Raw genomic sequence first — 23,027 nt, forward strand, 5'->3', positions numbered from 1 at the left:
TACAACCTTGTGCAGAGTTTGGTTACTGTAAATGCTAAAAATGAACGAGAAAAATTTCATTTGGCCTGCATTCCCTATGTAGCTTCATCCAGCTTATCCCTAAAGTACCAAGGAAGCACTTAAAAAAGACATAAAACTGATAACACCACCAAAATACTGACATCAACCCAATACTAAAATCAAGTAGAAAATTAACCAGAACTAAAATTAAAAAAAAAGTTGGTAAAAAAAACAAATGTGTTATTTTCAAAAACAAAAAATCCATAGGCCTAAAAGAAAGCTGAGGAAATATTTTGTTATTTTACTCCCAAACACCAAGTCTATGTCAGTAAGTTTTCAAATTCAGTGTAAGATATTCTAATTCAGTACGCTTTGGGTTAGGCCCAGATTTATTATTTTGAGAACATCTTTTGATGATTCTACATGCCTCTGTGAAGAATCTTTAACCTATACTCATTGACTAACAACCAATCAAGTAGACCTTTATTACTTTTAAGGGTACCCAGAGTATCATTTCCAACAATGTATCATGAATATCTGCTCTTCTATTATCTTCTTGGCCACTGTAATACCAAAAATCAATAGGTCAGGGGAAAAAAAAGGATAAGGTGACAGCAGAAGGCAAGGAGGAAAGTAGGGGGAAGACAGGACCAGCCAAACTAAAGACAGGATGAGTTAGGTATTATGCCGGCAAAGAAAGTAGGGCAATATGTGGAGGGCATTTTAGTCAGAGGAATACAAGACAAGGTAATACAAAGACTGGACAAAGGTTCCAGGATCTATCTAAAGCCAACTCACATAATAACAAATCTGCCTGGTGTGCCTAAAATTCAGTCTCCTACTGAAAGTTATGTCTTCATTCAAGTATTCATTTTGATTAATTTATTTGGCATATTGCAAAATGTATAAGCCAGTAGGGAAGAATCCAATGTAATTTTACATGTCTATCATTATATATCAAACCGAAATCTTAAATTTCTAAAATAATACTATGAAAATCAAAATTAGAAAAACATTAGTAACCAATGTTAAGAAAAGTTAAATGTTCTTAACCACTTGTGGTTTGCCACTGATAATCTCATCAAAAGTTTCCCACAGTAATTCAGTATTCTTTCCGTTTAAGAGGTTATATAGTTCACAGTTGTTTCATTTGAACTTCATCAGATTTTACTGTTTCTTGATGGACCTGAACTTACACAGGCTTTAATGATTTGGCTATACCTGTTGCTATAATCTACAGGCCTACCCTTCAGTGTAACTGTTCATTTCAGAGAGCCTATAACCAAAACAGCAATTCCCTATTTGGTATGCAAAGACTGTAAACCTGGTCTTGCTGAGTCCTGCTTATTGCAAAGAAAGACTCTCTCAAGGAAAAATTTATTGTTTGGAAAACGAAGTCTGGCATGGGAACGCTGTTAGGAACCAGGGCGGAATCTCCACTTCCCTTGCTCAGAATTTTGTGTTTTTTAATACATTGGCTCCAACTTTTCTGACTAGCTGCTTAACATCAGAGTGCATGTGGCCTATAGCAGATGACCTGGCCCTAAACCTACTTCAGGATAGTTTTGGTTAGCATTCAAAGCTGACTGGCCCATTCCATGTTAGTTTCTCAGTTCTAAATTATTAAATTATCTGACCTATCAATCTTTTTGAACCAGGCCATATGGATCGTCACTAGTTAGCTTGACGTTAGACAACAACACATCATTTTTCTTATAAAAGAAGAATGGTTGAGAAAATGTTTGCCATATTCTCCATTCTTTAAAATAAATCATCTTCAATGTTAAATTCACATTACACTCTAACCCTCTAGCACTTTTACTTCAAAAAATAACCTACATTTTTTTTCCAGGTTTAACTTTCCATTTACTTTGAAATTTATTAGATTCAAGACTATCACCATAACCATTGAACTAAAACTTCAATGACAAAGCGACCATTGCTCTCCTAATTGCCAAATCAAATGGACACTTTTGATTTTATTTGACTTCTCTGTAGCATTTGACACTATGAATGAAGCACTTCCTTCATAAAATTTTATTTTACTATAAATTCTATGATAATGCAATCTCATGGTCATCCTCTTATCTTTCTGAATATTCCTTCTCAGTCTCCTTTATGAACCACTCATTTTTGTGCACCAGTAGTGACATGTTAGAAATCACTACTGTTCCATTTACTTCTCTTCTACTTCTGACCTCTGAATACTCCCATGCACTTTAATGATTTGAACTACAACCTGTACATTCTCTCCCCTCTCAAACAAATTTTCTGCCACTACCCATTATATGGTCATTTATGCACTAAGGGACACATTGGTAAATTAATCTACTTTCGTTTAAAATATATTTGTAACAATATAGAGGAAAACAGCCAGGAATCATTGGCTTTCAGTGGCAGATGTGCCCATTTTTGAAATAATCACTGTGGCCAAGGGGACTACAACATTCTGATTTGTCAGGCCTGAGACCAAAGTGGCATCACCTCCAACCAAACCTCATCTGAGTATGGAGGAAGGTTTTTGTTTTTGTTTTTTAACAGGAAAAACAGAGTCATAAGAATCAGAGAAGGATGAATAAACTCTGAGTAGCAAAATTCCTGAACAGCAACATACACTAAGTAAATGTAAAAAAAGAAATGAAGTAGTTGTTATGGTCTGAATGTTTATATCACCCCCAAATTCATATGTTAAAATCCTAACCTGCAAAAATAATGGTATTAGGAGGTTAGGCCTTTGAGAGGTGCTTAAGTCGTAAGGGTGGAGGCCTCATAAATGGGATTAGTGTTCTTATAACCCCAGGAGAGTCTTTGCCCCTTCTGCCATCTGAGGAGACAGAACCAGGAAGAGAGCCTTAACCAGAACATCTCTGTGCTGGTGCCTTGATCTAAGACTTCCCAAGTCTCCAGAATCACGAGAAATTTCTTTTGCTGTTACAGCAGTCTGAATGAAGAAGACAATAGTGCTGATACATATATCAGAAAAAACAGACTTAAAGGGATGAAGCTTTAAGCAGTCCAAAGAGGAATAATGATGGAATGTATAGGGCTAGCCCACAAAGATATAATAGTCATAAAGATCTATATAATAAAGAATAGAACAAAAAATGTATAAAGCAAGAAATTGCTAGAAATGAGAACATTATAAAAATGCAGTTATGATGAGAGGGTTAGATATAGGATACTTGAAAATGTGAGAACTGAATTCAACTGAATATACATTGAACCTCATGCTCTGTAAACAGAGACTGTAAATTTGTTCATTTAGCCAACGAAACCTTTCAAAGTGGATTATTTACTTGGTGAGAAAGAAAACAATACATTTTAAAATATAGAAATTTAAATTATATTCTTTAAATCACCCTGGTTCAAACAAAAAAATCAAAACAGAAACAAACTGTCTAGGGAAAAAAAAGTGAATATTTGCCATCCCCCAAAACTGTGAGACACAACTGGAATTATAGTCAGAGTAAAATGTGTGGTATTAGCATTTTATCACTAAAAAAGACTAAGGTAAGCTAATTATATAAATTAGAACAAGGAGAATAAAGAGAATGAAAAGTAAACAGAAAAAGTTTAACAAGTTGAAAAGATATATAAAACCCAAAATTTATTATTAGAAACAGAATGAGTGAACCCCAGGAAAGACTGAATAAGGTGAGGAGTTGGGGGAGGAAAGAAAGCAAACATATGCCTTAATACAGATGAGAAAGTAATATACAGAAAACAGAAGAGATTCAAATAGTAAGAGAATTATCTATAATTCTGTGATACCAAATCTGGTATCAGAAGGAAAGTTGATATTAAATAGGGTACTTTCCTAGCAAAACATAGCACCAAAATTGACTTAAATAGATGCACATATTAAAACAACTGAAAGGTATTTAACAATTCATGCTATAAAAAGGCACTAAAACTTTATGGTTTTAAAACTGAATTCTATTTAACACTTAAAGTAAGATCTCCAATTCAATTTAAACTCTTCAAGACCACAGTAAAAGGTAGAAATTTATGTCATTCATAAAGCTAGTAACATTAGCATCAAAACTGACACAGCCAAAACAAGTATGAAAAAGAAAAAGTTGAAGTCTTGTTGTCATGCCTATTACAAAGCTACAGTAATCAATATAGTGTGGTACTGTCATAAAGATACAAATGCTAGATGAATGAATAGAATCAAGTGTCCACACTAAACTCTCGTATTTACAGTCAGTTGATTTTTGAGAGGGATATCAAGACAATTCAGTGAGGAAAGAAGAGTCTTTCAACAAATGGTACAGAGAGAACTGTATTTGGCTATCTAAATGTAAAAGAAAGCATCTGGACCCCTGCCTTACACAATACTCCCAAATTAACTCAAAATTAGTCATAGATGTAAATGTTAGAGCTAAAACTACAAAACTAGAAGAAAACATAGATGTAAATCTTTGCAACTCTGAGTTAGGAAAGCCTTCTTAGATAAGAACCCAAAGCACAAGCAACAAAAGTAAAAAATAGATAAATTAGATTAAATCAAAATAAAAACTTTTGTTTGTTAAAGGACACCATCAAAAAAAGTGAAAAGACAATCCACAGAATGGGAAAATTACTTGCTAATCTTACACCTGACATAGGACTTGTATCTAGAATATACAAAGGAATCTTCTGACTTAACAATGAAAAGACAAATAACCCAATTCAGAAAAGGCCAAAAAACCTGAAAAGTCATTTCTCCAAGAAGATGTACAAATGGCCAATAAATGTATGAAACGATGGTCAAGATTAGTCATTAGGGAAATTCAAATCAAACCCATTATAAGACATCATCTCACGCCCACTAGGACAGCTATAAAAAAACAAAACAACTTTGGCAAAGACGTGGAAAATTTGGACCTTCGCACATGACTGGTAAGAATGTAAAATGGTGCAATCACTTTGGAAAACAGTAATGGCAATACTTCAAAAATGCTAAACATAGAGTTACAACATGACTCAACAATTCCCCTCCTAGGTATATAATTAAGAGAAATGAAAACATGTTTAAACAAAAATTGTACATGAATGTTCATAGCAGCATTGTTCATAATAACCCCAAAGTGCCAACAATTTAAATGTCCATCAGCTAATGAACTGATACACAAAATATATGTGTACAATTAAAATTATGTATCAATAAAAATGAATTAAGTACTGATACATGCTATAACATGAATGAACTTTGAAAATATCATGCAAAGTGTGCTAGTCACAAAGAACCATATATTGTACGATTTTATTGATATGAAATATCCAGAAAAGGTAAATCTATTGAGATAAAAAGTAGATTAGAGGTTGGTTGAGATTGAGGGAAGGATGTCGGGGTGGGGGTGGGGAATGAAGAAGTGACAGCTAATGTATATGGAATGTTTTCAGTGGGTGTTGAAAAAGTTCTAAAATTAGATTGTGGTGATGGTTGAAAAACTCTGTCAATATACTTAAATAGCACATTTAAATAAGTGGATTTTATGGTATATAAAATACATATCAACAAAGCTGTAAAATGTGAGAAAAAAATAATACTCAGAGACAAAGGGCTAAGAATAAGCAAACAAAAACAAATAGAAAAAAATGAGGAAAAACACGAATATATATATTTATGTAGTCACACACACACACACACACACACACACACACACACACACACCCTGAACAGACAAAAATAAATTCAAATTCACCCTTAATTACAGAAATATCTACCCCCAAAAAATCTTGATATAGTACAAAAAAACTCTCCAAACTCTAGATGGATTTCATTTATATTTAAGAATGTGAACTCTGGAGACAGACTGCTTCAGTTCAGATCTGAGGTCCACCAATTATTACTATCCATTATACTGGTTAAGTTAGTTAACCCATGTTCCTCAGTTTCTTCACCTATAAAATTAGGAAGAGTTGCACGACCTATCTCACAGAGTCACTCTGAAGTTTAAATACTTTAATACGTGTAAAGCACTAGTAACAGTGCCTGGCACTTGGTAAGTGCAATGTGAAAGCGTACTTAAAAATATCATTTAAATATTCTTAGAAAAACAATGACAAATCAAACCCAACAGTTTATTCAAGGAATTGTTCAACATTAAAAACTCAATAAAATTTGTTACTTTCACTAATAGAAACTTTAAAACTTAATTCTAGAAATAAACTATTTAAATATGACAGAACAATATCAATATCCAATAGCAGATATAATGCCTAGGACACAAAAAGCTGGAACGACTGTCACTCTCGACTGTCACTCTATGAAAAGCTAAATAAAGCACAAGGTCATAACTTTTCTTGAGCTCATCAGAAAGCCAAGCTAACAGGGCACCAAACCATCTTAATTTCAAGGAAGGACAAGACTCCAAGGAGAAAAGGAGGTTTGCATTTACTGGTAGGTTCTTTTTCACAAAGCTCTGCTAGGTGCTCAGGAGAAATATCAAAGGCAGGGTAGGAAACCGGAAAGAGCTTCCCCTAGTGATACACACATGCAGGATGTATGGGGAAGGATTGGCTGCTCCTAAGGAAAGAAACAACACCCCCCCAACCCCACTCTCCTACCCACAGCCTTCTGTGAACACAGCAAAAGCCACATATAGCTGAAAGAGGGGCAGCGAAACAGGGCACAGGGGAAAAAAAAAAACAAAACACTGTTTGGGAATGGTAGAATAAAGAACTCTTCTCTATCCCACGGTGAGAGGGAGGAAACAGACCTGGGTCCAAGATTCCATGCCAATACCATGAGAAAGCTTCTATAACTGAGAGAGGGGCAAGAAACACTCTCCTATATAATACCTACCACAGATACAAGTCAGAGTTTGGCTGTCAAAGAAAAGAACTCTAAGAAAGCCCCATCCCGAAGCCCAAGGCACAAAGGGACTGTCTTACGATTACAGCAAAAAACTCTCCATCCCCAAAAAACAGACTACAAAACAGAATTCTATTGATGGAAGAAGAGCAAGAGTGTAGAGTAAGACACCCTCTGAAGTGCAAATGTACTGGGTCAACTGAAAACCAACGGTGAACAACGAATGCTAAGAAAAATCCTCCAGCACCTACCCTCCATCTTAAGCATAAGGTAACAGCAACCAGCTACTAAAGCAATTTGAAACCTATGATGCACTGACAGTAACCACAGCAACAACAAAACCCAAATCCAGCTCAACTCCTGAGTAGATCAACTCAATGCTCACACTACTGGCCTAACAGAAGAACCATTGGTCCACTCGCAATGTCCAGCATTCAATAAAAAATTGAGACACATGAAAAGCAAAAGCAAAACAAAACAGTCAAGTGACAAAGCAATCACAAAACCAGACTCAGAGAGGAACCATATATTGGAACCATCAAAGTGAGACTTTAAATTATAAAGGGAAATAGAAAGTGTCATGGTAAATGCCAAACTAATTGGTGCAATATAGAATCCACTAAAATTATGTAAAAGACAGGGATATCTACTATGTAATTCCTTAGTCAAGATTAACTAGGCCTAGAAACTGTGAGAGGGGAAAGGGGCAAATTATTACAGTTTTCTTTATATATCTTAGCACTTTTTTCACTGGCTATGGTAAACATGTATAATTTTTTAGTAACCTTTTATTTTGAAATAATTCAAGACCCACAAGAACATGAAAAAAGAGTTCTCATGTAGCTTTCATTTAGCTTCTCTCAGTAATAATATGATGTATGTACCGTAGTATATTGTCAAAACCAGAAAATGACATTGTATAATGCCATTAACTCAGAGCAATAGTTCACTGTGTGGACATGGATCCATCAACCCACTGAAGGATATCAGGCTTCTTTCTAGTTTCAGACAATTATAAATAAAACCTGCTATGAACATTTCTGTATGTGGTTTTTGTTGACATAAATTTTCATTTCTCTGGAATAAGACCCAGGAGTGCAACAGCTGGGTTGTATAGTAAGTATATGTTTAACTTATAAGAAATTGGCAAACTGTTACGCAAAGTGGCTGTTTCATTTTACATTTCTACCAGCAGTGTATGAGAGATTCGGTTTCTCCACATCCCGTCAACGATTAGTATTGCGAGTATATTTTTATTCAGCCATTCCAATAAGTGTGCTGTGGTATCTCACCATAGTTTTAATGAACATGTAAATGTTAAAAGATACATTTAATTTAAAAAAGTTTTTAAAATAATAAAATTAAACTGCAAGATTTCTGGGTCCTTTTGTGAAATATTCTGCTTCAGTAATCCTGAAATTGAGTCCAGGAATGTGGATTTGAATGTTCACACTGTTTATTCAAGTACTCTGCTTCTGGAAATCTATCCTGAAGAAATAACATACAGTCTTTTAAAAATTTAACTCTCACGTATCCTTTATCAGGAAACAGAGAATATGCTCCATCAAAATGAAGCATTATTAAGTCGAGTAGGAGAAAAGTAGAATCCAGAAAACAGACGATCCAACATAGAAGAAACTAAAATCCACAGAATGACATTGAAGGTAGGTTCCAGAATTGATAATATTCTACAGAGCAATCAGTTCGGATCCTCCAAAAAAAATTTTTTTCTTTAGGTCGGTTGATATATATATCTTGTAGAGAGTATACAGATGTATTACTGATAGATCCACAGTAAACAAACTAAAACTCAAGACTATCTTCTGATGAAGACAAAATATTTAAAAAGAAAAAAATGTGGTTTTTTAAGAACTGTGAATGGTATCCTACTTGCAAGCTAATTAGCTTGCCAGCTTCATACATGTTGGCAGAAGACACAAGAATTCTGGGTCACAGACAAAGAACTTTATTCAGGTACAGCACAAACAGCATAAGCTTCACATTTGTATAGGTTGTCGTTGCCCTCCAACTCCCATGGGGGCAACACAGAAGAGAACCAGGTAGATACTGCGCACACAGTGGGACTGCATCACAGCTGACTTCCCAGCTTAGGGAAGCCCAATCTAGTATAATATGCTGTGAGCAAATCTGCCTGACCTTCACCTCAGTGGGAGATATTATTTTTATTATATTGGCTAGTAATCAATACTCTGCTTTAGAGGGAGATACTATCTCTATTTTCCAAGGCTGTTTGCTAAACAAATATCCCTTAGAGCATAGTTCAGAACAAAGGCCATTAGTGCCTCTGCTCACAAGATATGCAGAAATACAAAAACTCATGGGAGAACTGTCACCCAACATGGTTTACTTAGAGGGTCACGATTAGCATTAATTTTTAAAAAATTAAATAGAATAGAATTTAAAATGTCTGAGTACAAATATGCCTTTAGAGTATGTATTATTTCCTTGCATTGTGCTTTAGTTTCAACCTCTTCATTTTGAAGATATAAAATAACTTGACGAAGATGATATAATTTGTTAATGGCAGAGTAAGGACAAGAAAACAGGTGACTGACACCTACACACATATTTTTTCTACTACCATACCTGATGGAACATAGGCATAATGTGTCATACTCTAAATAGAGTGTCCATACATTTTAGCAATTGTAACAATATCTCTGCTCTCACTATCTTATAAATGTGGGAACCAACACTAAGCGAAGTTAACTGACTTAACCGAATACTATATAACTAGCAAATGGGAAATTCAGGATTTATAAATTCAAAATTCATTACTAGAGTCGATCTACTAGAAAATAATCCAAAAACCATATCCCTGAGACAGTAAGAGTGGCATCATCTAAGAATGTCAAAGGCAGTCCATTCACATGGCTAATATAGGAAAGTGACCAATAATTCACCCCAATATAAGATTTCATCATAAAGTTATATTATTACTATCAAGTATAAAATGTACTTGCTAATTACTCAGTCTCTTTAAAGAGTTTATCCTGCAGTGAACTCTAAACAGTAAAGGACAAAATAAACAAATGAAATCTCTTCTATCAATATTTCCAGCTGATAGTAAAAAAACTAAGATACCCGATACTGCATTGTTCAATTCATAAGCAAAGAAACTTTAGCACAGAACAGAAATTCTTCTACAGAGTTTTAGTTGGGCAGTTAGTAACGATCAAGACAATATTATACCAGAATTCCATGTCCTCCATGTCTTGAACTTAGTAGATACTTAATAAATATACTGACTTCAACTAGGATAGATTAAAATTTATTATTGATTTACAAAAACTTACTGATTGTATAATATGACAATGTGCTAAATTCCAAGAGAACAGCAACATGAAAAGGCTATGATCCCTTTTGCTCAAGAAGTTTTTGATTTAGGAAGATGAAATGTAAGCAATGAACTAATACTATAAACAGAATCAAATAAAAGTCATAACTAGAAATTAAAGAGCACAACATATTTAGGAAACTCTAAGTATTGGGGATGGCTTGGGTTTACCGAGACTAGAGAGAGAGAACTGGTTCCAAAAAGAAAAAAAAGGATAAGAAAAAGCAGGCTAAAAGGCTAAAACTACAGTATGGAGTCCTAAATTCTATACATTTGGATTATATTCCATATACAAAAGAAAGCAATTTAAGATTTGTATTAACGTCACTCTTGCTCTTGACAGTTACTTTCTCTCTCTGTATATTTAAAAAATTATTCCCTCTTTTGGTCTCAGCATATTTAAGATATTATTTCATTATATCAATTAGAATGTCAATTAGACACACTCACTTCTCAACATCTATAATGTTGAGAAGTGAGTGTGTCTAATTGACATTCCTTTTTAAATGTCTTTTCTGATGGTAGTTTTTAAGAGCCTTTCTTTAACTCCGATGTTCTGCAATTTCTTCTAAGTTGTCATACTTAGAATTCATTTGGTATTCCTAGATCTGATGTTTGTATCATTTGACAATTTTAGAAAACTCTGTCATTACTTATTTGTATCCTCCCTTTTCACGGTTCCCTATATTATCTCCTCTATAACTCTGAACAGATTTATTTTAGAACTTTTCACTTCATCTTTTGAGTCTTTTAATCTCTTTTATATTTTTCATTTCTTTATCTTTCTGGCTTCCATTTCCACACTTGCTTCAGCTCTATCTTCCAGTTTACTAACAGTTTCTTAAATTGTGTGAAATCTAAATTGTGTGAAATCTAATGTGTTTGCTGTTTGATTTTAATTATTTTCTTCTTAATTTCTATCAGTTCCATCTATTTTTTCCCACTTATTTTTAGTCATTTTCCTTGCTCAAGTATCTCTTTTTAAATATAATATTTAAACACTTGTAATTAGAACACTTGTAAAAATTAGAATATGTGAACTATTTGTTGAAATACATGATGCTGCTGGCCTTGTTTTTACTGACTTTCAGGAGAAGTGCTTTTTGCTCATGTTGTTTTGATAGCTCAGGGTTTTTGAAATTTATAAGAAATATTACAGGCCTAATGTGAAGGCAATTTGCTTTGGTCTGCCGTCTGTGGGCCCTCCAGAGTAGGACTGCTTTGAATTAAATCCTCAGATTTTAGAACCACACAGAAAGCAAGAATTCGGGCAACCTGTGTGGTTCTAAACCTGCCTGAAAGGGGACTGTGGATGATAAATTGAGATTTTATTCCCCTTCTACAGTCAAGAAAGCCAAGTTACCTCATCGTCTTATTTTGTATGAGGGGCTTGACCCTTGTTCACCTAAACACTAACGCTGCAGCCATGTAGGATATCAGCACTAGGAGAGCATAGCTCATTACAATCTCTGGTTTAAATAGGCTCTGGGCTCTATCTCCTCTGTCTTGCCCTCGAAGCCATTAAAACGGAAGCTCAAATTCACCAGGGTTTGAAGAATGTACTCAGGGTAAAAGATGGCTTCAGGCAATCACTTATTTCCCATTTTTTTTTCTTTTCATTTCTACTTTGTTTTAGGCATTTTCAAATTTCTTATATTCTCATCTTCTCAGTAATGTTGTAAAAGATTCTTAAAATATAAATTTTAACCATCCTTTTTTATTGTTTTTATCGGGAGGGTCATTCAGGATATTTCCATTTTCTTATACTGCTGAAAATTCAAGACTTAGTGAAGTTTTTTGAGTAGTAAAATATCACCTATCACTTTTATAATGAAGGCTAATAGACATGTAACAACTGATTAAAGACGTGAGAAACTGAGGACAAGTTAGTTATGGAGAGTATTTCTATCGTTTAGATTATGACTTGACATAGGTTACAGGTAGGATAATAAAAATGGGAGAACAAATAGGAAAGAAATCATTGTTGCAGAACTGACAAAACTGGATGCTAAATTGCTTTGTGGTGGGTTAGAGCTTGAATGGAGATTATGTTAATTACATTAGCGTATGTCTAGAAGTATGGTAGTACCATTAACTAATAGATGTTAACCGATCAATTTGGAAGTAAATAAAAGAAAACTACTAAGAGCGATTTAAAACATAAGGCACTATTTGTCACCAGAAAAAGAAATCAGGATACTGGTACTTAATGTTCTCAAAGTGGTTCACTGGCTAAGGGGCTCAATGATATTAAAGACCAGGTTCTCTTGGCATATTCCTCATGACTATAAAATGGCTGCTGCAGTTCCAGGAAGCAAATAAGTATTCAAGGTAATAAGAAGAAGAGGAATGGTGCCTGATGCATCTGTTGTATGTCTGGAAAACAAGAACTTTTTCAAAGACACTGCAACTTCTTCTCCCACCTCTGCTGTAGAATTCCTCTTATGGCTCATTGGCAAAAAGAAAGGCTGAGAAAGTGTTTAACTTCTCCAGTTTCTACAGTAAAGGTAAACAGCATATAATTGGGAATAAATGATAAGTTATATAGTCCATACTATTTGGCTCAGGTCCTGACTTCTTCCCAAAGAAAAGAGAAGGTTTCAGGAGTAAACTTAGGGGTTTGGTTTCAAAATTGCTGAGTTTAAAGAAACATTAAGATAACCAGTGGAAGGGCAGACAAGGCAGTCATTAGGACATAAATAATAAGTGATATTGTAGAAATGGATGAAACTGGAAGAGACAAGCTTACAATAAAACAAACACCAAATTCTGGCAAGAATGTGGAGCATTCATTACTGGTGGGAGTGAAAAGTGGTACGGACACTTTGTAAGACAGTTTGGCAATTTCTTATAAAACTATACATATTCTTTACATACAATCCAGCAATTGCAGTCCTTGGTATTTACCTGAATGAGCCGAAATGAGCTGAAAACCTCATGTCCACACAAGAACCTGCATATGGATATTTTATAGCAGCTTTATTCATAATTGCCAAAATCTGGAAACAACCAAGATGTCACTCTGTAGGTAAGTGGATAAACTGTGGTACATCCTAAGAATGGAATACTACTCAGTACTACATAGAAATGACCTAAGAAGCCATTAAAAGATATGGAGCTACTTTAAATGCATATTCCTAAGTGAAAGAAGCCAATCTGAAAAGGCTACATATACATACTGCATAATTCCAGCTATGTGACATTTTGGAAAAGGCAAACCTATGGAGACAGTAAAAAGATTAATGGTTGGCAGGTGTTGGGGGTAGAAAGGAATAAACAGAGCACAAAGAATTTTTGGAGTGAAACTCTTATATGATACAACAATGAGAGACATATGTCATTTACATTTGTCAAAACCCCTAGAATGTACAGCACTATGAGTGAACCCTAATGTAAACTATGGACTTTGGGTCACGTTAATGTAGGTCCATGGATTGTAACAAATGTACCATTCTCTGGCTGAATGCTGGGGACAAGGGTAAGCGGGTATGTGGGAGCTCTGTACTTTGTGCTCAATTTTGCCAAGAACCTAAAAATTTTCTAAAAAAATTTAAAAAAAGAATTTTTTAAGAAAGAAAAATAAAGGACTAATTGCATAACCCAGGGGGACTTAGAAATAGACAGAAATAGATGCACCAGCTAACAAATAGCAATCAAAGTAAAGAAAAATGTTGAGGCTATATCAACAGAGAACGACAGTAAAGTATTTCAAGAAGGCAGGGCCAAAAAGATGGAAATGTGTTCCAGTTAGGTTAACGGGGATATTGCATAGGATAAGGAATGGTAAGTTTCACAAGTTTAGTCATCAGAGGTCATTTATAATCTCAGAAAGAATGACTTTCTTTCAGTGGAATTACAGTGGAGAAGTTCAATTATAGGAAGTTAAAGATATGTGATAAGGAAGGTAAATAAATAAAACAAAAGACAAAAGGAAGGCATATATATATTATTTCTTATTAAGTTTGACATCTTTATATTCATTCGATAAATCTAAATTTATTTTTAAAAACATTAAATGTCTAAAATTTTGTTTTTCAAGAAACCAATTTCTTAACGTAAGTGAATAAAATTTATTTTAAAGAAAAAAATAAGCTTTTTAATAAAATATTTATTTATTTATTTTAATTAGTTTCAAGTATACAGTACATTGGTTAGACATGTATATAGTTCATAAAACAATCCCCCACTCAATTGCGCCCTCCCTCCCCTGGCCCTCCACCTAGCCAACATATTAATGCTAACCACATTTTTTTAAAAAGTAACTCGGACTAGTATCAGTATAAACTTGGCCTCTCATCTTGTATGTACCATTGTCTCATCTTGTATGTACCATTGTATGTACCATTTAATTTGTTATTAGGGAAAATGCAAATATTATAAAAGTAGAAATATAGTGTCATGCTAGCAAATTTAGCCAGTATAATTCCATGCTATTTCAAAAATAATGTCTAAATGATCACCAAAAATCCAATTTTAGGCTCTACCATAAAAAATTTAGAAAAAAATTTTTGATTAATAGAATAAACAGACACTATTATTCAAATAGCACAAGATTATTAAAAAGTATTTCCTTGTATGATAATTGTGTATTTTCCATAATCATCAATTGGAAAATTCTATGTAATGTATGACCGTTAAGTAATTTCTTCCCCAAACATAACGTTAGGATTGTTTCCTTTAGGAATTTCAGTATAACACAATTAAATAAAACATGAAATTTTAGTTCTCACCCTATTCAAGTTTACCTTTATTAGTGATAATAATAATAGTACTATTTATGAAAAAATACTAGAAATATTTTTGGTAGACCAAAAGCTCCTAGAGAATATGACTCTTTAAAAAGTCTTCCTAAATCTTATTTAGATACTAACTAAATATTAAATCAGCAAACAAAAGAAAGGATAATTGTAAGTGGATTGTAGAAGATATGTACTACTGCTAAGAAAGGAGATGAACAGTTAATTCATCAATCAAAGAGCTTGGTAATAACCATATTATTCATAACTTATATGGCAACTTGAAGATACAGAGTGCAATAATAAAAGCACTAAATAAAGAACAAAATCTCTGAACGGTAAGAAAAATTTTTTTAATAGTTCAGAATAAAGCTGATGTATTATAAATGAGCTAATTTTTATAATAACTTTAGTGTTTCACATGAGGAAATATGGCAAAAAATAACTAAAAAATGATTTATAGCCAGTGTTATGACATTTTAAGAAGAGCTAAAATGAACACAGGCTTTTAAAAGATTAAATTGATGAGAGAGTTTTACAAAATTATTTACTCCTCCTATCCTTACTGTCCAAAAAATTTAAGTTGCCTTAGTTAACAGACGAAGTTATGAAGGTTTAAAATCTGAGACTTTCGCAGAAAAGTATATCAAAGTGTATTTGTCAGGAGTAAAAATGTATTTTTGTTTTATATCACTTTAAACTATATAGTCTACAGTTTATAGAGATTTCTATTTTATGGGGTTTGGGTTTTGTTTTGTTTTGAAATTCAAGATTTCTTTTGGTCTACACTTCACCTTCTAATTTTAATTGCCTCTTAGAAATGTGTATCTATTTATAACCATAAAGAGCGGCTGCCATTTAATTCAATTTAAAATAAATATACAACCAAAAATGCCAGAATAAAGACTATGCAGTATTATGTATTTAACAAATTAGAATTTTTATTTTAGGTTCTGTTTTAAATGGAAATAGCCATCCCATAGAGCTATGAAATCTGTCCCCTAAAGCTAATAATAAATTAACACACAATAATGTAGGCTGCCATTAAAACAATGTTACTTTTGATTTGCAAGTATTAAGAAATATTATACTCAATTTTACTCATACGAGAGTAAACTTCTTGGGGGTAATTAATTAATAATCACAGCAATCTGCAAGTCTTTTCTTTCCCATTTATTGCTCTATCTATAAATTTGAGAGAAAAAGACAAAGTACCTTAAACAATAATGATAAAAGTTATTTTAAGCCCCACCACTGAGAATTTCAAAATGAAGCTAAATATATTTTGTAGAAAAGTCTGATTTCTACTAAATCTCACACTTTTTGGATAGATTAAAAATATTTTCCACATCAAAATGCCAATATTTTCTCAATTTTAGTAAGTGCTGAGTTACACTGCTAATACTATAATATTCTTCTGCAATCAGCAGCAAAAAACAAATTTAAGACAATAAAGTACTATACAATCCTCTAGGTAATATATCTTTCGTTTTACTGTACAATATCAACAATGATAAATTTTTTGTTTCCCATGGACATATTTTTGTTTTTTATTTTTAATCTGTTAATGAGAACGGAAACACCTTGAAGGCAAGGACCACTACTATGTCAAGGGCACTATGCTGGGGCAAAGACAAAAAAGAAGAATGGAAAGTCATAAGCATCTTAAATATATATATATATAATTATTAGAATCGAAATAATGTCCTTTTTCATGATTATTGGATCTATATCACAATGAAACAGAACTTATTGTCATGAAATGTACACTTCACTTGTTTCAAATTCTAGTAGAACGTAATTTTTCTTTCTTTTTTGGTAATAAGTAACATTTTAAGTACTATTTCATTCCCAAATATATTCACATACCCTTCAAGGAGTGTCAATTCTGTGGGTTACTAATATTACAAGTCATTTAAAAAAATTAGCATAATAAATACTGATGGGAAGAAAGGCGCATGATTTTTCTTTTTCTTTTAGCGTGGCTACTTTTTATTAACTACAAAAGGTAACAACATATAAAAATCAGAAACAGAATGAATCAAAAATGTACCAATAGTTAATAATAGACCAGCATTCAAAATTCAGAAAATATGTTGTTTTCATGTACACATACATGAGAAAAATAATGCCATAGCAGAAGGGTGCTGTATCTGTGTTTAAAGAAGGGGTTGTTGGCAAACACCACAGCTCACTTCTGCTGAAATGTACACAACTGATATATGCAGCACAGAAAGCTGGCACCAAGGGCTTATAACCTTAATTTGCCTGCAAGAAGGAACAGAGATTTACCTTCAGAGCACGTTCTTGATTGTTTTCAGCAGTCAGATGTCTCATGTTGTTTGCTGAAGTCTGGTTCTGCTCTTTCAAATGATGAAGCTCCTGCTCTAGCCGTTTGCACTGCCACAGGGGAAGAATCCCATTAAGTAAAGGAGTTATAGCATTTTTTTTCACCAAGCCACAAGAATTAACGTAAATAATACTACTGTATTCTCTAAAAACGAGGTATCTTTTGCAACAAAAATACTAAGTTAAAAGTAATGTTGAATATGAACAAAATAATATGTTTATAGTACCCTGGCTATTCAATTGCAATTTTCAGTTTGTATTTTATTAATCTAAATATTACCATATAAATTAGGAAATGCTATTTTTTTAAATAAAATTAAGATCAAACTACATTTAAAATTATTTTCGTCATTAACCAAATGGTTTTCATTATGCACCTGTTGGCTGAATATAAGTATGCTTCTAAAAATCACATTGGATTCTAAATAAACCACCATATGATATTGTTTTAAATTTTTATTAACTTTTTAAAGATTAAAAATTACCATAAAAATATATATCGAGACTTTTCGGATTTTTAAAAATATCTAAAGAAACAACTGTGTAGGGGAAAAAATGTAACAATCATGGAGTGCTTTAAGACTTGGAAACAACTAAGGAAACAAGTCTTTTTAATTTCTATTTTTACTAAACCTTATTTTTAAGTAAAACAAGTGATAACAAACATGTGAAATGACATTCTGACCTACTGGGAATATATGAGAATATGAATAAAAGAGAAATTATAAGTAAAACCATAAATGGGCTAATGGAAGTATCTACGTTAAAAAAATATCATTGAAATATTCCCTTTGCATAAAACATCTTAATAAAAATATATCAAACGTTCTACTCAATAATTGTACAGGATATAAACTGATATGCTGCATATCAGTTTGAACATACATGGAAGATTGGCTAAAGGAATAAAGTACTAAACCCATCTTTCAGGAAAAAGATAAAAATTACTCCTTAATTTATCTATTTTTAAATTAGGATATCTACGCAACAATCGGTAAGTACAAATATTGATTCAAGATCTAGTGAAAGTTACTCCTAGATTTGACACATGGCTAGTTGTGATAATGAATTAAAAATCATTATTATGCTATAATCAAGATGCACCCATAATCCGAATTGGCATTTCTTACTACTCTAACATCGATTCCTTCTGCCTCTGACCTCTATAATATTCTGCAATCTGTATTATTATTTCTCAACCTTGAGTAATATACAAATCCTTTACAAAAAAAAAAATCAGACTCTTGATAGTGACTTAAATTTATAATGATGTTTATATACAGATGCAAAATTGGGTATATATGCCTCAGCATATATAATACAATTATAAAACCAAAACACATTTATAAATTAAATAAAATAATAATCACAAATCAGAACTTTTAAAATTAATATTAACTAAGTAGATAAAGTCTTACTGAAACTAGGTTCTGCAAATATAATATATAGTGGCAGGTGATTTCAAATGCCATGTCTGTGACAATTTAATTCACCTATCTTGTTTTTAAAAATTACATGAGTGAAATCTTTGTGACATGATATCATTTGACATGGTACCTTTTACTTGGAGGGGACATATAATTTTACATTAAACTCTGTATGTGTCCCTTTTTAGCTTGTAACAATTAAAGTATTTAGTCACAATGCAATGAAAATATGTGTTTAATGAAGACACAAATCATGAGGCACGAAAATGAATAAGATACAGCAGTAAGCATCATTACCTAGTAGAAATACTCTCTACTAGAATTATCCTCTACATTTTCAATTAATTTTAGTACAAAATTATCATGCATTAAGTATTGAAATGGAATGACTAAATATAAACTATGATGTTACAAAGGTGAGGTAGATAATTTTGGCTACGGGAGTAAAAGAATGTTTCACAGAGCAGATTATATCCAAGTTGAGCTTATTTTAGGTATATGATTTTATAAGCTGAAAGAGGAGAAAGAGGAAGAATACAGTAGAAAAGGAATGAAGGTAGAAACATCATGGGAAACTTCTGGTGAAAGTGGTAAAGCATGGTCACGAGTTATCTGATCATCTATTTTTTGTATTCCCAGTAAATTAGAAATGACTCGAGGATAGAGACATCTTTTCCATCTACAAGATGCACAAAAAAGAATTCACTTACTCTAGTCTGAGAAATAAATGTTTATTTTTATTACTTCATAAGGGTTAAATTTAACATTGATCTAGGAATCAAAGTGTGGTGAGCCAAGGATAATTTTGAATTGAATAAAATCATATATAAATGCTCGTCAAATACGATTTTGGATTTATATTTAACTACATTTACGATTTCTTTAGATTTATTCAAGCCTATACTATTTCTTCATTTGATGTTCTTTCATTATTTCTGAAAAGATGTGGAGAGGGCACTCCCTGGCAAATTTTTAAATGAAATACTGTAACCGAAGAGATAAGTAGAGCTTAAGAACAATAAACCTAATTTTGCACTGAGGGCATTTATCCACATTACATACCTGAGCTCATGTAATATAGGTTTATAGTGTTCTACATACCATGGTTCTGTAGTCTAGGAGGGATAGAAAATAAGGCCCAGGGACCACTCAGAGTGACAAGTGTTCCAAAGGGCTACACTTTCAGGTGTTTAATGATCTCTCCTACTTTAATGAATTAAAAAAAAAAAAAGTGAAATGTTAGAGAAATGTCCCTAAATCAAGTACTATATGGTTTTAGACAGTTTCATTTCAAACTGACACAAATAACACAGTATCTTCCCTGTTCATATTCTGCCAAATATTTATGTTCTTAAAGAGTTCTAATACATAAATCTGACCTAGGAGTTTTATCTTTCATACTTCAAAAAATTTTGATACTCGAACTGAACATAAGTGCTATCTGTATATTGTCACCGCGTCCTTGAGAACTACGATTCTCACAAGACACAAAAGATAACAGATGAAAGATTAAAAAGTTAAGTAAAATCTCTTTAATTCAGAATTTTAATTGGAAGTATCAGTATGAAGATACAAAGAGTTTTATCTTAAAAAAAATGAGTGTGTGTGTGTATATGTATGTGTATTTCCTGATTCTGCCCATTGAAAAAGGCTAGGAACAATAAGAAACCCAGTAGAAATAAATACCTCTAGCATCTAGATTGTGGGTACCAAGTATCATTTCTGACTAAAAATAAAGGACATTATGGATATTCAGCTGACTCCAGTTGTGAGACGAGAAATGTACAATATGATCCAAGAACATTTGTTCTTGGCAGAAGTATTAAATAACAGAACTGAGGAACTATCAAGGACTCAGAAGCCAACTTGTAAAGCTCCCCATTAGCTAAAGATAAGAATATGAACATCAATAAGGCCAGTAACTATAATATGAGATATACAGAACGTGTTTAAATTACTGAGTTTATAATGACAATAAAAAGTTTTAAAAACTAATTGTCATTGTTCAGGAATAGAGTAAGCCAAGAATTTATCCACCCTTTCTTATATAGACTTCACCATCAAGTAATTAAATGATAGATAGATGACTCTAGAAGTTGTTAAACTAATAAAGGAAAAGGGAATGTTAGACTATCATGATTTTGAAATCATTAACATACTAAGAGATCTAAACACTAAAGTCTGCTAATAACATAGTTCCAGATGTGTTTCCAGATGAAGAAACACAAAATCATGTGTGGTCTTGTTAATAAACTAATCTAAATCTGATCAAGCCTCTAGATTAAATTGCCATACTTAGAGGAGACAGAAGTCAGGAACATATTAAATGAAATTACAGAGATGCAATGAATAAACTGGGTAACTCTAAAAGAAAACTGACTCAGTTTGTTTAAAAAATAAATTCCAAAAGAAAAAGAGGAAGGGAATCAATAGTGTTGAGTCAATTCGATCATTTGTAACGAGTGATTCTTATTTAGATACAGATTTAAAATAAAGAAGAAAAGTTATGATATTTATGAGATCATCTGATTTTGAAAACCAATTAGATGTTTCACAATATTAAAGAATTATTGTTCATATTTTGGGGTCATAATGGTATTGTGGTTATGTTTAAACAATAGTCCCTATCTTTTAGAAATATACGAAAGTTACATAGAAAAAGGATATTTTATCTAGGATTTCCTTAAAAATAATATGAGAAGGAGTAAATGAGGGGGGAAATATAAAAAGATGGATAGTTGTAGCAAGGGGAAAGTATCACAGGTTCATGGTTCTATGCTCTGTGAACTCACTGGCAAAAAGGATTAAATTTTCCTCTGTAAATGAACAAAACTAAATCTAGTGTGAATGAACAAACTAACATACGAAACATAAAACTCGATGGCAAACTTTTATAAAATATATTTGGCCTATATTTACTACAAAATCTGTTTTCACTACGAATTTCCTTTTACTCATTGTGAGTTCTTAAGCATTATATCAAGCAGACAATACATTATGATTCTGTTTCACTTTATGTTTTCTTTCTGAAAGATAACATGCCTTAAGTTTTTAACAAAAAGTTCTCTAATATTGTCTAAGTTTTTAACAGCTGTTGTTTTATCTCTGCAATCTGCTTTCAGTCACAAATCATTTTGATAGTATTACAATCACACATCTTCTGACTTGGGATCTATGCAACTCTTTCCTTTGCAGACAAAAATAATATCAGAATCTTCCAGTCAAAATAGAAACTAAATTTCAGTGTCAATGTGACTCATGTACTTTGAACTGCAGATGTTTGGAAGCTCTTAGGATTATGTAAATTAGTTTTTATTTCTCTTTATTTAGAAAAAATTTTTTTAAATCACTCCATTTTAGATTTAAAAATAGTAAGTGGAATGCTTTTCTCACATTACAATAACTTGGAACAAAAGGTAACTTGTTTTTTCAAAGCGTTGGCAAAATATCAACAACTTGGTTTAAGTGAAATTTATATAATTACGAAGATTTAAAAAGAAAAACAATAATTATATGAATAAGTCTCTGAAACCACATATGATGCAGCTGTGGGGTGTATGTGTGTGTGTGTATAAAACATAAATTATTCAGTAAATATCCACTGAGAGTCCATCCACTAGGCAATATACCAGCACCCATGAGGCAACATGCCAGGCAATGACATGTTCCTATATATTTATATGCATGTATTCTAATTACATAGAAACATTTTAAAAACACCATCTGAAAGTAAATAACTAGGGGTTTAATAACAAATACAGTATTTTATAATCATTTTAAACTACTGAACTATTCAAAAAGATTAATTTAAAGAAACATTTGAAATCACAAGGTAAAAGCATATCTAAAATCATAATATTCTTTTTAGGAAAATAAAACAAAAAAATAGCTATTTTTAAAATTACCATTGGAAGTGTTTTCTTTTAAATGAAGGTCTTATAAAAGCTACATATGTGTATGCATACATAGATACATTTATATACATATTAACATATATACTTATGAATGTTTACACAAAAATCACACTGTAAAATTTTGAAGTCATCAGGTTTTCATATGAAAATGCCAAATATATCTATTTCTCCCATGTATAAACTGTAAACTACAAGAAGGTAGAGCCAAGTGTGTCTGTTCACTTTTAAACAGTCAGCAAGGCACCTAAAACATAGGCGGTATTAAGTATGTATTTATTGCTTTACTGTATTCCCTGCTTATAAAGGGCATTTACTCAATCATCCCTGCTAAATTTGAAAGTCGCCCTAAACTCTTGCCCATCTTTATCCTAAAATCAGACCAAGTCCTATTCCTTCATATGCTTTATTCTCTATCCCCACTGTCATACCTTTTATTCAGCC

The 23,027-nt window shown here is 32.5% G+C and overlaps 1 protein-coding gene across 13 annotated transcripts in view; it reads right to left on the reverse strand.

The window, feature by feature from the left end:
- Positions 1 to 23,027, reverse strand: part of MIPOL1 (mirror-image polydactyly 1) — a 258,182-nt gene that overhangs the window by 137,513 nt on the left and 97,642 nt on the right. For all 13 annotated transcript variants that reach the window (XM_039856509.1, XM_039856511.1, XM_039856520.1 and 10 more), the window contains one exon: positions 17,189 to 17,296. In XM_039856509.1, coding sequence (XP_039712443.1) covers positions 17,189 to 17,296 — 108 coding nt within the window. The remainder of the gene's footprint in view (positions 1 to 17,188; positions 17,297 to 23,027) is intronic.

This window comes from Pteropus medius, unplaced genomic scaffold, assembly GCF_902729225.1.
Source record: "Pteropus medius unplaced genomic scaffold, Ma_sr-lr_union100, whole genome shotgun sequence".
NCBI classification, from domain to species: Eukaryota; Metazoa; Chordata; class Mammalia; order Chiroptera; family Pteropodidae; genus Pteropus; species Pteropus medius.